The 16,073-nt window shown below is 32.2% G+C and overlaps 1 protein-coding gene across 1 annotated transcript in view; it reads right to left on the bottom strand.

The window, feature by feature from the left end:
* LOC126978719 (eukaryotic translation initiation factor 4 gamma 3-like) overlaps positions 1–10,301 on the bottom strand; it is a 74,095-nt gene extending 63,794 nt beyond the window's left edge. Inside the window, exon 1 of the mRNA XM_050827743.1 lies at positions 9,787–10,301. Within this exon, the coding sequence (XP_050683700.1) occupies positions 9,787–9,842 (56 nt within the window). The 5' untranslated portion in view covers positions 9,843–10,301. The remainder of the gene's footprint in view (positions 1–9,786) is intronic.
* Positions 10,302–16,073: the final 5,772 nt, after the last annotated feature.

Here is a 16,073-nt window from a genome sequence, read left to right as displayed (position 1 = left end):
CCTGTTTCGGCCCGGGTTTTTGTCCCACATTACTGTTTCGTCCCACGTTGACTTTTATTCCTGTTTCGTCCCACTTTTTAAAATTTTACTTTTGTACAGCCAGAAAAAAATGTGAATTACAACAATATTCTAGATATATATAAGAGCAATAGTTTTCCCAAGACCTAACGATGGCATGAAAGGTGTTCATAAACCTATTACAAGATATTATGTTCTTGCAGATTGCGGCACACCTGTCTTAGGTTGTCTCAAAAGTATAACGATAAAACTTGGCACAAAAATATCATAAACGGACCAAGTACATAGTAAAATTATCTTGATTCCGAAGTCCATGCATCAAGATGAAGGTGAAGGAGAAAGCGGTAGATAAAAGTTAGGATTTTAAGGATTAATAAGATTGTATAATCATCATAATTTAAAGAATATTTATTAATAAATCACAATTCGAATCACAGACAGGTCTATTAACTATTCTATCAACAATTCAAAGTTATCATCCTAATATAGACCGCTATACAAGTAAAAAAATCACAGATCAGTAACATAAATTATTAGGTTTTAAAATATAAAGTAGGTAAATGATAATCACACATCAGTTACATTAATAAAAAGGTTTAAAATATAAAGTTTTTTTAAAGATATTGAGTTTTTAAACCAATTTATATAACAATTTGAATAAGTAAAATTTGAATTAGTTAAAAGGCTCCTGTTTCCATTAATTAATTTCTGGTATAGAATACTAACTTGTTCAGTTAATTAATAATATTTATCGTCAAAAATATGATTTCTAAAATATTTTGTATGCTGTCCGTACAAAACATGTTGTAAAACACATAAATTACTATCCGGGGCGAATAAGGAACAAAAAGTGGGGGCGAAACAAGAATAAAATAATAAATTATTCATTGTTCTTATTTTCGGGACGAAACAGGAATAAAATCTGGGGGGGCGAAACAAGAATTTTTTGTGTGGGGCGAAACTTTGCGGGACGAAACAGGAACAAATCCACTTTTAAGAAATAAATTTATGTTCATAAAACATTGAAACGGTGTGGGCGTGTGTTACTTAACCAGGTTGTATCCAGTTCAGTGCATTGCGAAGTAAAAAAGATAACTAAAAGACTTTTTTTAATACTTATATGTCTCTGTTTATTTTTTCCGGCCAGTGAACGCATAAAAACATGTAAGCAGTCTTGTCATTAAATTACCAATGTAAGAGAAAAATAGTGTTATTATATTGAATAGTTTTTGACTTTCAATAAGTGATGTCACATCCTATTTTGAATAAAAATATTTGAATTTGAATCTAAGTCGATATAAATGTGCTTTGTCAGTTATTTTATCATGCGCCCAACGTGATTTACGTGATTGGTTCTCAGCATGAGATAATTACGGTAATGTGTTCGCGCACTTGACATAATATCACATAATGTCAATATTTGTCAGTTAAATGGACGAAAATGCGTAATGTATGAGCCAAGTATGTGCGTAATGTATCAGTCATAATAAAATATAATGGATAATGTACTATGGGTTCAAGAAAACGATACATTTAATACGATATACTTACTTTAACATACATAAATACATATAAACATCCATGACTCGGAAACAAACATCCATATTCATAACATAAATGTTTGCACCTACCGGGATTTGAACCCGGGACCTCTAGTTCAGTCGACAGGGTCACTAACCACTGGGCTATACAGGTCGTCATTCTATTGTTTATGACATGTCAACTCAGTTTTCGTGAACGCACTTAAAATGTATAGGCGAAATAGCTTTGTATTTCACCGACAGTAAGACTGAACGTAGAACTAGTATAAGTAAAACTGAGTTTTAGTAAACTCAGTTTGAAGTGTCAATGGTGAAATCGACACTTCAAACTGAGACAACAATTAATGTTTAAGGTATCCGCCGAAAAAAATAAATGGATGGTAGATTGTGACGTTCATTAAGCGATTTTAAAATAGATAATAGAATTGTGAAATAAAACCAATCCAATGTCCGTATTACCACAAACAAAATATTAAATATTCGCAGGATAAAACGCATTCGTTAAGACGCCGCGGCCGCAGTAGGAGAGAAAATATCAACCTTTATAACACCCAACCATTATTATATTTTCTTTGTTAACCTAATCGAAGAACTTCAATAAAATTTAATTAAATTATTATTGCTCCCATGGTTGAGTGAAAATTATTCAACTTATTACTTAAATTATTTTAATTACTTACTTAAATTATTTCAAGGTGGTATGTGCTTTTATATCTCAATTTAAAGCATAACGTAACACAATATTATGAAAATGAAGTTGTAAGATAGGCGAATGATATACTTTTATCTTATTTGAATTACAGTAAACTTCTATAGGCTTTAAATGTGAATACTGAACTCCAACGCTGATGAAAAGAATATTTAAGCAAATGTAACTATGACAGCGCTGCTCCTACCAATCGCGTCTCACTAAAACAACATACGTCTTAGAATAACAACAATAACACGAACCTTTAACAAATTAAAACGTACACAAAACAAATACAACTTTTATTGAAATATTATACAATCTTGTCTTATAAAATGCCGATAGAGGAAATATTATGTTACACATAGAAGAAAACACTGTACAATTGTACAGGAGTAATAACTTTTTCTAATCTTATTATTTCGGTTTACCTTCAAAGATTCCGCTTTCTCTTTCTTCCCAATAGTGCACCGTAATCCTTCAAAGTTAAATCTCGCTAAGCTTAAGTGCTTTGTTGCCTGAAATTCAGCACCTGACTAGGAATACGTACATCTAGAAACTGCTTTTAGATTTCAGCTGCCATTATTTGAACATCCAAATTTTTATACGATTTACTTTCTTAAAGATTTTGTACTCTAGAAGGTGAAACAGGATCCAATCACTAGCGGCAAATTCTAAGTAAATAGTTATACAATGTGTCCGGAGTTTTAATAACTAGATGTTACTTAACATGTCACTTGCTTTAAACTTAATACAGTTAATAGGCTCTTTTATTTATTACAAGCTGACCCGGCAAACGTTGTTTTGCCATATAAAGTATAATTCACGCGATAGTTTTATAAATAATTGCCTATGTGTTATTCTGGTGTGTAAGCTATATTATTGTAAAGTTTCATCAAAATACATTCAGTAGTTTTTGCGTTAAAGAAGTTCAAACATACATCCAGACATACAAACTTTCACATTATAATATTAATAGGATTATTATGCACATAGTTTCAGAGAAAAACTTATTATTTACTAGCTTGAATCCGTGATTTCGCTTGCGTCGATGTCTTAAATCAAAAATGAATATAAAATAATTTTAAATATTTAGTAAACCGGAAAAAATTAACTTTATTAAAAATTTTGCAGTTCCGGGTCTTGTTGAATGATGAATTTGTTGATCGATTGGATTTTTCGATTTTGGAATTCATATTTATGAATGTAAATATAAAAAACGAAAACAACGAATTTCAATAAAATAGCTAACCTCAAAAATCATTAATTTTTTATTGGTTTTTCTTGATATTAATGTAATGCTGGATGGAACGTTAGATGGCGTTGAAGAAGATAATACATATACAGTGAAAAAATTGAATAATAATAAAAAAATCGTCCGACTAAATATGTAAGACGATCATATTTAATAGACTTACCGCTAGTAGTAATATAATACCATCACTTTCTTTTTCATTTTGACAGTCAAAGATAGCATGTGATATAATGAAACATTAACTTTAAGGATGTTTTCTGCAACTAGCAGTTAGGAGCTATTTCACAATGTCCAAGTAAAGTGGCAGATTAAAGTAGCAGCATAGGCTAGATAAAATAATGGCTACATAAAAGTTCTAGATATAGATTGCGTTTCACAATCACTATATTTAATTTTTAGATGACTTTGTACATTGGTCTGGCAACCTCGCATTCAATAGTTCCGTTTTACAAAATGAAATAATTAAAAAAACTGTTTCGTCTACGAAACAACTAACATAAGTTTAATGGCGTTTAATAAAAAAATAATTTCATATTTTACAGTTTTCTATTTGTATATACATATTTCTAAATAGCACTTCTACTACTACTTTCACAATAAAATGAATCATCACATTATTGTATTTCGCTTCCGTGTAAAGAAATTACCAATATTGTCTTTAGCCTTTCATAATTGTCAATAAGTCACAACATAACAAACCGTGTGCCAAACATTATAGTAGAGGAGACTAAGCGGAGATTTTGGGATTTAATCGAGTGCATCCTAATAACATAAGAGGGACAAACTTGCACCTTGTGAAGTACTCCCAACATAGCTGAGCCTTGTATATAGGGTCGTCTAGGGCAGTCGATCATATTAGTAAAAAAATCGATCAGATTGAGATAAGGTAAGTAAATTATATGTAGTAAAGTGTGTATTTCAATAATCTACATCTACATTTTGAACGTAACGTTCGGAATAAGGAAATCGGAAAGTCACAAAGTTTCAAACCGTAAGGTTTAGGGAATTCCATCACACAAATGTAATGCCATGGGCATGTCAGGACGATATTAAAATTAACCATCTGTCATGATTTTTTTTGTATTTTCAAAAATCGTTTGGCCATCCCACCCTGCAAACCGGCAGATTAATATTTTTCTGTTATCAGTAACACATGCATACATTATTAATATCTGAATCGCTTGAGTATTTCTTTGTGACTGCTTTTTTACATTGTTGTACACGCTCCCCCGCCAGTGACAGGTCATATAAACTTTTTTCTAACCTACACAACCAATAGGTGCCCACGACGGTCGAGTAAATATATATTATTACTAGCTGCCCCGACAGACGTTGTTCTGTAGATAGTAAAAAAACAACTGTTTTATATTTGAAAACATCAAAAATTATTTCGTAAATATGCTCCCTGTTGTTAGAATGAAATTGTTTCACAGCGGAACTGTCAAATCGTGCGTCACTAAATTCTTTCATAGAAAATATGTCCATACAAAACAAATATTGAAAATAAAAATATTTATGGGTCCCAAATCGAAATAAAAACTACCCTATCTCTCAAGTTGGACCAAACTGCACTCCATGAAGTAATCACCATTAAAATCCGTTCATTAGTTTAGGAGTCCATTGAGGACAAACATTGTGACACGAGATTTATATATATTAAGATTTTACTCCTACCTCCTTTACCCTATTTAGTCTCTCGGGCTTCCCTACCATTAATTGACAATTTTTTGTCAAATGCTTGTCACTCTGGCTGTCGATCCATCAGATAACTATGATATCTGCTACTACATCCATCTGATTATTTTCCTGCTGATGGCAATCAAACTTTTCGACAAAAGCCCTACCGCTAGTAAAAACCGCGCTTCATAGTTCATACCTTAAGAGGTCGCAATTTATATATTTTTTAGAATAAAGGGCTGACAGTTCTATTTTTAACCGACTTCAAAATAGGAGGAGGTTCTCAATTCGTCAGTATGTTTTTTTTTTTTTATGTTTGTTACCTCAAAACTTTCGACTGGGTGAATCGATTTTAATAATTCTTTTTTATTTCAAAGCTGGTTCTTCCCATGTGGTCCCAATTTGGCCCAGATCTGCTAATGCCATGAGAAAACCATAAAAGTCTTAAATTTGCTATATGTATGTGGATGATAAATTTACGAATAACTCAATATCGCGCCAACCGATTTTGATGATTCTTTTTTTATTGGAAAGGATATACCTCAGGTAATTTTGTGAGACAGACTCTCATGATATTGGGCTCTGATGATGAGATCCATGATAAAGTAACGGAACTCTTCAATTCTTAGTGCTCCTAAGATACTCGGCCGAATCTTTTTGCTATTAGGATATTTAAGTCACCTACCATAACATAGTTTATGGTCAAGTAATTGTCGTAGTCGAATATGATGATCAATGGGACTCCTTAACGACTTATAATAAGAGTGCAATATGTGGCAGGATTTCTTAAAAAAATAACTTGACTTCAAAAACACTATTCCAAAATAATTGCGTATTTTTATACAATCTAATAATTAATTAATCTAATTCTAGTTATGATTGTTGTACTTTTTGGAGTCGGTGTCATCCACGATAGGTTTGTAACTACATACATAGTTATAGGTGAGATGTGCTTGAGTCGTGAGGAGGCGAGAGGTGAGAGCGCGTCGCGGCGGAAGGACACCGATTAAAAAACGCAATTATTTTTATACTTTTTAGTACATATTGTATCTATTATTTGCGAATAGTGTGTTTGAAGTCGGTTATTTTTTTTAATTACAAAATTTAATTCCAAATTTCTCCGTAAAAAAATTTCAATTTACATATATAAGTTATAAGCCTCCACTTAGGCACAACTGGTCCTGAAAGAACCAATTTCTGAGGTGCACACCAGCTGTTTTCAAAGTTTTATTTTGGCTTTATTATTATAATAAGTTTTTCGAGTAGCATAATTTCTTAACCAGGAATTGTTGCTATGTTTAAATTACAATTGGTAATCCAATGGTATAGAAAAAAAGAATTGACAGCCCTATTTTCTAATACTTTCTTTTAAACAACATTTCTTGTTCTTCTTTTGGGTTGAAGAAAAATCTGGTGAACTGTCTCTGGATTGATACCGGCTAGATTCAAAGTTTGGCCCTGTGCTTTATTAATTGTCATTGCATAGTATAGTTTAACCGGAAATTGCAGATGTTTCAATTCAAATCTCATGATAAAGATATAGCTTATAGACGAAATATGTGTGCAAGAGAGAACATCTCTAACAGAGATACAGCTAAATGGAAAAGGAGAGCAAATCTAAAAATACTGTAAGTGTAACCGATTTTCATTGACAGTTTGTATACAGTCAGCCACAATTGACATTTGCACATAAGGATTCACATGCAACCCTTGCCTGTCTAATTTAGAAAAAAAAAAAATTAATGGTTTAAAGGCAAACCAATAAAGACTGTATTGTTGAAGTATAGAGTACAGTTGCGGTCTTATGATATTTGAAGTTTATATCCATTTAAATTTATTTTAAAACATAATATATGAAATACCGATGGTAAAATGTTCCCAATTTTTTTGATAGATAGGGCAAGCCATAAGATGGCACTTTATTTAGTTTTTTATAGCCATATAACCGATCATCATGAAATTGTTCACACACATTGTCAGAAGATAAGGTACTTTTTATCCCAAAATTTAGTTCTGATGGAGTGTGATTCATTTAAGAACTGTTCCACCGATATCAAAGGAAAGAGTATCTCTTTCTTGGTTTTTGATATGGAAATTATTTATAAAATCCATGATGGCTGCACAAAATTATTATTTTACTAATATGGATATTTCCCAAGATTCTTGGGGGTGCACAAATTTGGGATTGTTTGTGAAATGCAAGGCTGATCATGCTACAATATGATAATTTAAATACTTCAATTCTACAGATAACCATTTTTTATAACCCCCAGGAACTTCATAAGGATGACTCAATTCAGTATTGGGGAGCTTTTATAATTTGTCATTTTTAAAATGGTGAAATAGTCTGCATAGCCTACTACCATATAGCTTAGATATAAGGATTTTTAGGGATAATCATTAACTTTTGTAGACCTGTTTATCATAAATAGTTTTTTATAGATAGATATTGCCCACTCACAACTTATTCAGAGTAGATTTTAACCTAAGTATATCACATGTGTGTATAGAAAGCAAGATTCTCAACTACAAATCAATTCTAAAACCTATCTGGACATTTGGTATAGAATTGTTTATTTGGAGTCAGCCAATAACTGAAATATAAAGTAACTGCAAAGACAAAATAAATATTCCATAATAAATGCACCTTTTCTCATTGAAACAGTGAATTACACATGTACACACAGATATGAAAACACTCAAAGAAGTAGAATGTTGAATAAAACACACAGAAATAATCAACAATGAACTCGAGCTCTAAAGGTTGATATATCCAATATACAATAATATATACAGTTTATTTTTTATTACTTTTTATACAATATATGATATTTTAAACACTAGCTGGTAGAGCATCTTTCAAAGTAATTTTTAATTTATATTACAGCCATGGTTACCATAGTCATTGATTTAAAAGAGTGGATGTTGAGTTTCTTTTATGTTCTTCTCACAAGCTCTTCTTTTTCCAAAGATATTACAGTAGATTCAGTAATTTAAAAGAAATATTTAAAATGACTATTGAAAAGCTCTTACTTTGAGTGTAACTGAATAGATATAGTTTATTTGACTTTGAAAAACAATATAAAAATTGGTGTAGTTGTTTCAGCAATAAGCAGATAAATTGTGTAAGTTAAACATTATTTGATGCTCACCAACACAAAGTATCATACAAGATTATATTACTAAGTCTATTAGAGTGTCTATTATTAGTCATTTACTAGTAAGGTAGAAATTTGCCACATTACTAACTCCAAATTAAAATTCACCTAAACAAATTATATATTTTACTTTTTTCGCAATAGCAGTACAGGATGTTGAAGTGACAAACATATACAAATTAAAGAAGGACCTACCTCAAATTTTTTTTTTCATGAATGATATTACACTAAATTCTATCTCTAGGCTAATTATTTTAAAAGACAGGTAAAAATTAGTGCAATTCAGTTCATTTAAAATTTCAACAACAGAATTTTCAAAATATATACTCTTATCTATCCACTCTTTTAAATCATCCTATTTAAATAAGAGGATAACTTTAAAATTCATAACTGTCATTTTAATTTACTATTTTAGTAAGAAAATTATATTTCATTATATCTGATTTGAATGACATAATATGAATATTTTACTATAAAAATACACCTTAAAATTATTCTAATATGATAATTTTGATCAATAACATACATAACACTATAAAATGAAAAATAACTTTTATTATTACTTAATTTCAAAATATGAATATTTAAAAATATATGTAAAATTTTAATTTTAATACCTTTTTACTGAAACTTGTAATCCATCCATTGTTTCAAAAATATATGCCTCAGACATAAGAAGATTGTCTGCATTTTTCCCATTTTATAAAACAAAATTTTTGATCATTGTTAATTTTGTGAAAATCATTTTTAAATATTTTATATGTTAAGATAAATCTCTTGTCTTGTCTGACTCAACATGTGTCTAATAACACAAGTAATATGTTATCCTCTATATGATTTTGTTACTCTAAAATGGTTATATATACTCTGGAAAATGAAGGTTGTAGAGAATCTTAAGTGTTATTATCTGACCTTCCTATTTATATTGTCAAATTAAAGTAGCTATTCATTAAAGTAGCCAATAGAGTTCAACCTATGCAATAACTTTTCATTTTAAATTACAACAATAAAAAAATCGCCTGCAAACTAGGCAAATCGCTCTGCTCATCCACTTTCCTCACCAGTTTAGAGTGACTTCTGAAACTCACAACTTCCTTCAGTTCAATAAACACAAGATTAAAATTATAATAATATACACACAAAATGTTCAAAATGCTCCAACTTACAAGATATTACAGCAGACAATTGATGTAAATCTTAGTATTGTTGCACCTAGATATGATTCAATTACAATATTATGAATGAAATGTTTACAAATAACTGACACTGTATAAATGTAGAATGGAATGTTTGTATTAGGGTAACATCACTACCTCATGTCAACAGGGATTCAAGCATAAATTAATGACACACACAATCACTGTTTTCGCAATTGCGGCACCAGATGTTGAAGTGGCAAATATTACGTAAATAACAATGTACTGATTAAATTGTAAATAAAAAGGATACGTTCCGGGCCCGCACTGAGAGGGCGCCAACGGTAGCTGGTTCCCGATACCACTCATATTCTTGGCAGCATAGGTCTCGCAACACGTACACCACTCGAGGTGGCACGTTAAATAGCCTTAACCAATTGTAGAACACATCCGGCAATTCGCAAACCCAAACTTGATGTCAGATTGACAGCTTCCTATCTTCAGCAGTACCACTTTGTCAGCAGATTTTCTAATAAAAGCATTGTAATTCCATTTACAATTAACATTTTCTTTTTAATTTTTAAAGTAGCACTTTCAAACAAACTAGTCACTAAACAAACGACTGTACAAAATGGCGGATGTTAACCAATAAACAAACGAACTTGTTACTTGTTACGAATATATTTCTATTCTTGTATCTCACTTAAATTTGTTATAAAAATATTATTAAAAATATATAAATGTTTTGTTTCAAATACTTCTTTTTATTTTCGAACTTGTCATTCGATGGTGTACGTATTAAATAAACCGTCACGCATGTTCAATGTTCATGATGCAATCAGAAATCAGCAGACAGCAAGTCAAGTCAGCAATGCTTCGAATGTCAAATTTGATTTTACAATTGAGGTTAGCTTATTCTCGTTGGTTCTTTGCCTCTAACTTAGCTTGAGCTCACATCAGCACATCTGCTTAACGCCACAGAGTACTTTAATAACGCCATGCTATAGTAACTTAGAACATTATTTTTTTCACTGAAACTAACGCCATCTGTATGCCGATATAGAAACGGAATTTGAAGCTTTGATGGTTTTTATATAAGTTTAACAACAATATTTTATTTATTGCAAATAGCATCTGCTTCTGCTTTAAATCGCATTTTGAAATACATGTAATGTATTTCGTAAAATACTGTAACGTATGTAAAAACTCCTTGTTGCGTGGATTAACTCATAGAGAACTTTTAGTTATTAAGTGTTATATTAAGTTGTATTAAATTAAGTAAATTATGCAACAAAATAGTAAATTGAAAAAAAACTGCAATAAAGTATTTAGATAAATACACCAACACACGGATTCATGTAGACTGTAATACACAGTACACATAGGAAAAGTTGCGCCAACCAGCGTCCAGATGGCGCTAACGGGTAGGAAAATTTAGAGTGCCGAGCTGCCTATCTCTGTCAGTTATTAATCTTATCTATGAATAAGACAAATGAATTAAATAATAATTATACTATATATCATATATTTAAATCTCCGTGTGCCCCTTTTAAATAGCAATAGTTTTGACAGGTGTGGTCCAAGGTGTTGTCTTAATATTAATAGGTATGACTTAAATTCCCCTAACGAAAATAAATCGTACGACTCAAATTCACATACTCAAAAGATAAATGGGAATGTAAATGAAGATAATTATGAAAAGTATTTACTGATAATTATACATATATTATAGGACCATAACATAACAAAATATAAGTAATATTCAATTAGTGCAACTATCATATTAACTTAAACTGCCACTGGCAGCGGAGCCATGCCCAAGCTATCGGTGTCAGATAGCACAGATAGAGGTATCTTTAACTAATTTTTGAGCCAACTATTAAGGGAGAACCGCTTGATTTACTAATCGAGGCTCTTCGCTATAAGACCATTCACCGTAAAAGCCTAATCACGTGGTTGGTTTTGGTACAACCAGTCCATCGGATATACCGGTGGGTGCCTCGCACTAATTGCTCCGGTGTCGTACTCGTTACGGTCCAGACGGAAATAAAAATATTTTCGTGCGATGGGCAATGCGACACTCCATCGAATATGGTCCGCAGCCAGACTTCGTTCAATGGTTCGACCATACCAAACCCGATTGTGTTGACCCTATAGGGACTATCCTGGCTATGATAGTCGAGTCAACGTCTCATGTGTCGGTTATCTCGTAAGCCGTGTCCAAGTGATACAGCATGCCCATTATAATACAGTGAGGCGAATGATAATTGCAATAGTTTGTTTGAAAGTACTACCTCAAAAATTAAAAAAAGACTTGTGGCCCTCGGGGACTGCCGCGGTAAAGCTATTGCATAGCATTTTTTATCAACTTAAGCAATGATAATTATTTATTTATTTTATTTATGCAGTATTTTTTTCCCTTTGTGTTTTTTTCTTTGATATTAATTTAAGTTACACTTTTTGAGCGTGGTGACCGATAAATAAATAATTTTTTTTCTTTTATTAAGTAAATGAGAAGTTAATATTGTTCAAAATATTTTTATTATCTTACAATACATGTAGGTTATTCAGGAATATTTATCAATGAAAGTATAGGTTTATGGTAACTGAAATAAGAAACATAAGTTTCTGACTTGATATCTTCTAAATATCTGGAAAATACCGCGTCGATGGTGGTCCCATATTTTGTTGTGAATTCTTGTGGATCATTATTCGTTTTCAAATTCAATATTTTCGAAAGAAATTTGTCAACCGCTCTGATATTTTATCAGCGAAGTTGATGTTGAAATCGCCAGCCAAAATAAGTGGAAATTTAATACCATTTGTACCAAGTATTTTCGACCCTTCTTCAGTGTACTCCAGTAAAGTGCGATTAATAAAATGCTCTGCCTCGTCCAATTTTCGATTCGGAGAAATGTAAATAATAATAAAAAATAATAAAACGTGATAAACAAAAATAAATAAATTAAAAAAATCAAGACGTACCCCAAGCTGTACTCCCAAGAACCTGGGACCTTCTGCACAAAAAGCATACGTGATAACCGCTGTTCCCGGCAACTATAAAGACCGTGGTGAAATATCTATATACATGTAGTAAGTGGGGTGTTAGGTTATTTTCGTTACGGAATTTCAGGATTCGGTCTCCACGCTCAAGGCCCGCGATAGAAGCTATGCAATAGCATAATAGCTTAAAAAAATTTTAATTGTACATGGTTTTACAATGAATTTATTAGAAAATTTGCTACCACTTTGGTACTGCTAAAGAGAGTAAGCTGTCAATCTGACATCAAGTACGGGTTTGCGAATTGTCGGATGTGTTCTACAATTAGTTAAGGCCATGTAACGTGCCACCTCGAGTGGTGTACGTGTTGCGAGACCCATGCTGCCAAGAATATGAGTGGTATCGGGAACCAGCTACCGTTGGCGCCCTCTCAGTGCGGGCCCGGAACGTATCGTTTTTATTTACAATTTCATCAGTACATTATTATTTACGTAATATTTGCCACTTCAACATCTGGTGCCGCAATTGCGAAAACAGTGATTGTGGTGTCGTTAATTTATGCTTGACTCCCTGTTGGCATGAGGTAGTGATGTTACACTAATACAAACATTTCATTCATAATATTGTAATTGAATCATATCTGGGTGCAACAATACCAAGATTTACATCAATTGTCTGATGTAATATGTTGTAAGTTGGAGCATTTTCTGTGTATATTATTATAATTTTAATCTCGTGCTTATTGAACTGAAGGAAGTTATGAGTTTCAGAAGTTTTTTCTACACTAGTGAGGAATGTGTATGAGCGATTTGCCTTGTTTACAGGCGATTTTTTTATTGCTGTAATTTGAAGTGAATAGATTTTGCACAGGTTGAACTCTATTGGTTAAATACACATAATATTGGACTTACCAATAATAATGAATAGCTACTTTAATTTAACAATTTAAATGGGAAGGCCAGATAATAACACATAAGATTCTCCAAAACCTTCATTTTTATCATGCTAGAGTAACAACAACATATATTGGATTAAATATAACTTATGTTATTAGACATCTGTATTTGGCCTTTGAGCCACCCGTTAACCTTTCCGGATCGGCGCGCTCCGGATCTCGCTGTACACTATTGATCGGCAAGCTTCCGGCAATTTCGCGGCATTTTCCCCGTGTGTATTATTTTACGTGTAGTTATAAAATGCTTATAACTAGGGTGATATGAGTGACTGTCACTGAAAGCTATTGAAACATGCTATAAGACCATGTATAAATTATTCATATTGTCTTTCTTTTTTTTTTCACACAGACTTTTCATTCGAAAAAAAGTGTAAAAATAGGTATATTTTAAAATAAATATTGTTATTATTGTTAATTACTTGTTTTATTTATTTCCTTTTATGTTTTTGTAATGAATAGTATATGTTAATTATAAAATAAAGCTTAAATCTCCACAAAGAACGATCTTCGTGTAAAGTCTTGATAACGACCGCTCGCTGCGCCGGCCGAGAACAAGTGGACACATAAGTGCTTTGTCCGTAAAGCTATGACGTCGAATATTGGTGGCCTTGAATCGTAACGGATCGAAATTTGTTTGAGAATTCACTCGTTCATAACTGCGTAGGCAAATAAACCATCTTGTACACCTTATAAGGGTGAAAACTGGATGAGGTAAAAGAGTGCCCCGCGGCACAGCCGCTCTCATTGTTTTTTGAATTACCAGTGCCCGCGGGCACGGCCGATGCGGAAAGGTTAAGCGAAAACCTTTTGATATATTGATCGAGGCTCTTCCCTATAAGACCGCCGTAATGTATATCCGGGCTATGATGGTCGAGTCAACGTCTCGTCGGTCGTCGGGTTAGCCAAATCAAAGTACTTGCTGAACTTATCGTTCTCAGCTTTCATTAGGTAGGCTTCATATGGGATTGTGACTTCGACGAGGACAACCTGGCGCCGGGATCGGTTACAATAATCCTGCCCTTGATTATAGACCATATACTTAAGTCTTAAATTTGCATTAAGTATGTCTGCGACAAATGGGCGAATAATTCAAGCCAACCAATTTTGATGAATTTTTGAAGATTTACTTCTTAAGGCACGTTATGAAAAATTGACGAGAATGAAATTTTAAGATGCGCGCGCATCACTGTAACACAAAAGTAACAGAGTGTAGTCAGTCCCTAAAATTTTCTGACGTAAGCGACTTTCGTTATTGTTTTTTTGGTTTCTTCGGCCATTATTATATACCGCCGTATTCATTGTTTAATGATTAGTTAATTGTGAAAGCCATCGTTGCAAGATTTTTACAACATTATTCTTTCTACAAACGTAGAAATTATCGTATTGGAAAGGATATACTATGTTTTATATTATGTGATCCATCACAAATGAACAGAAATCCTCAATTCTTAGGGGCAAAATAACGATACTCAGCCGAATTTTTTATATGCTATCCAGATATTTGAGTCATCTACCGTAACGTCGTTATGGTCAAGTAATTGTCTTTGTTGAATTTCTAACAGTCTGTAATCATATTGCAACGCGCTTACATTCGTTGCTGCATTGCACCATGATGCAACGTTCTATTTTTGCTGTCTACGCAAGTCTCTTTTGAAATTTTCCTCGATGTAGATTTCCTCTTTTGAGATAGACGTAGGTATCTCCCTGACTGCGTTGGTTTCTCTTAAAATAGCACTGTCTCATATGAACAGTACGTTTAGTAGGTCTTGACATATTATTTAGACAAATTAGTTGGTGTACTTCAGATTAACTAAATATAAATTACAAAAAACGACCAACTTCGACCAAAACAATATTATATGCACTAAAAAGTAGAAACATAATTGCGTTTTCTTCTACATATTAATAATCTTATCTTAAAATTATTTTTAGAGTTTTTCTAAGTAAAATGAAGTGATAAATATAAGATTCTAAAAGTCAATCAAATTATTACGGCAATATGTTGTGGTAACAATTAGTGTTATTTACAATTGTGTCAACCAAGGTATGTTTGTAACTACATAGTTACATAGATCAAGGTGAGATGCACTGTGTCGTACATGTGTGACGTGACGAGGCGTGAGGTGAGAGCAGGAAATTTATTCATTTATATTAATAAATTTTAACTGCACCTTGCATGAGACGTTTATTTTTTTTTTGTTATTATTTGTGTCGCTTCAAAGTGAACTGAAGAAATTCTTGCAAGTTTATTTAGTTCCCGTTAATCTGTTCGTCCTGTTGCTTGTATCCATTTTTTTTAGTATTGGATCTAATGGAAACCTGAAATAGATTATTATTTTACTACACATTGTCCAACATCCTCACAACATGTTCCTTGTTTTATTAACAATCACAGGAAAACAATCACAGGAGAACAAATGTCGTTCTAATTTCCTTACTCCATACAAATAAACATACATGTAAATTATTAATGCTAATAATAAATATCTGTGATAAAAATGCTGTATGTTATTTTAATAAAATTGAATATAATAAGGTTTAAAATAAATTAGTACCCTAAAAATTAAGGTAAGACTATATCTTTGTTATGGCAACATTTTGGTTGTCACTGTTTTATGGTTTATTTTGATTACGACAAATTTAC

The sequence above is a fragment of the Leptidea sinapis genome, chromosome Z (assembly GCF_905404315.1).
Source record: "Leptidea sinapis chromosome Z, ilLepSina1.1, whole genome shotgun sequence".
Lineage (NCBI taxonomy): Eukaryota > Metazoa > Arthropoda > Insecta > Lepidoptera > Pieridae > Leptidea > Leptidea sinapis.
The sequence above is the reverse complement of the archived record's forward strand: the minus strand, read 5'-3'. Positions and strand labels throughout refer to the sequence as shown.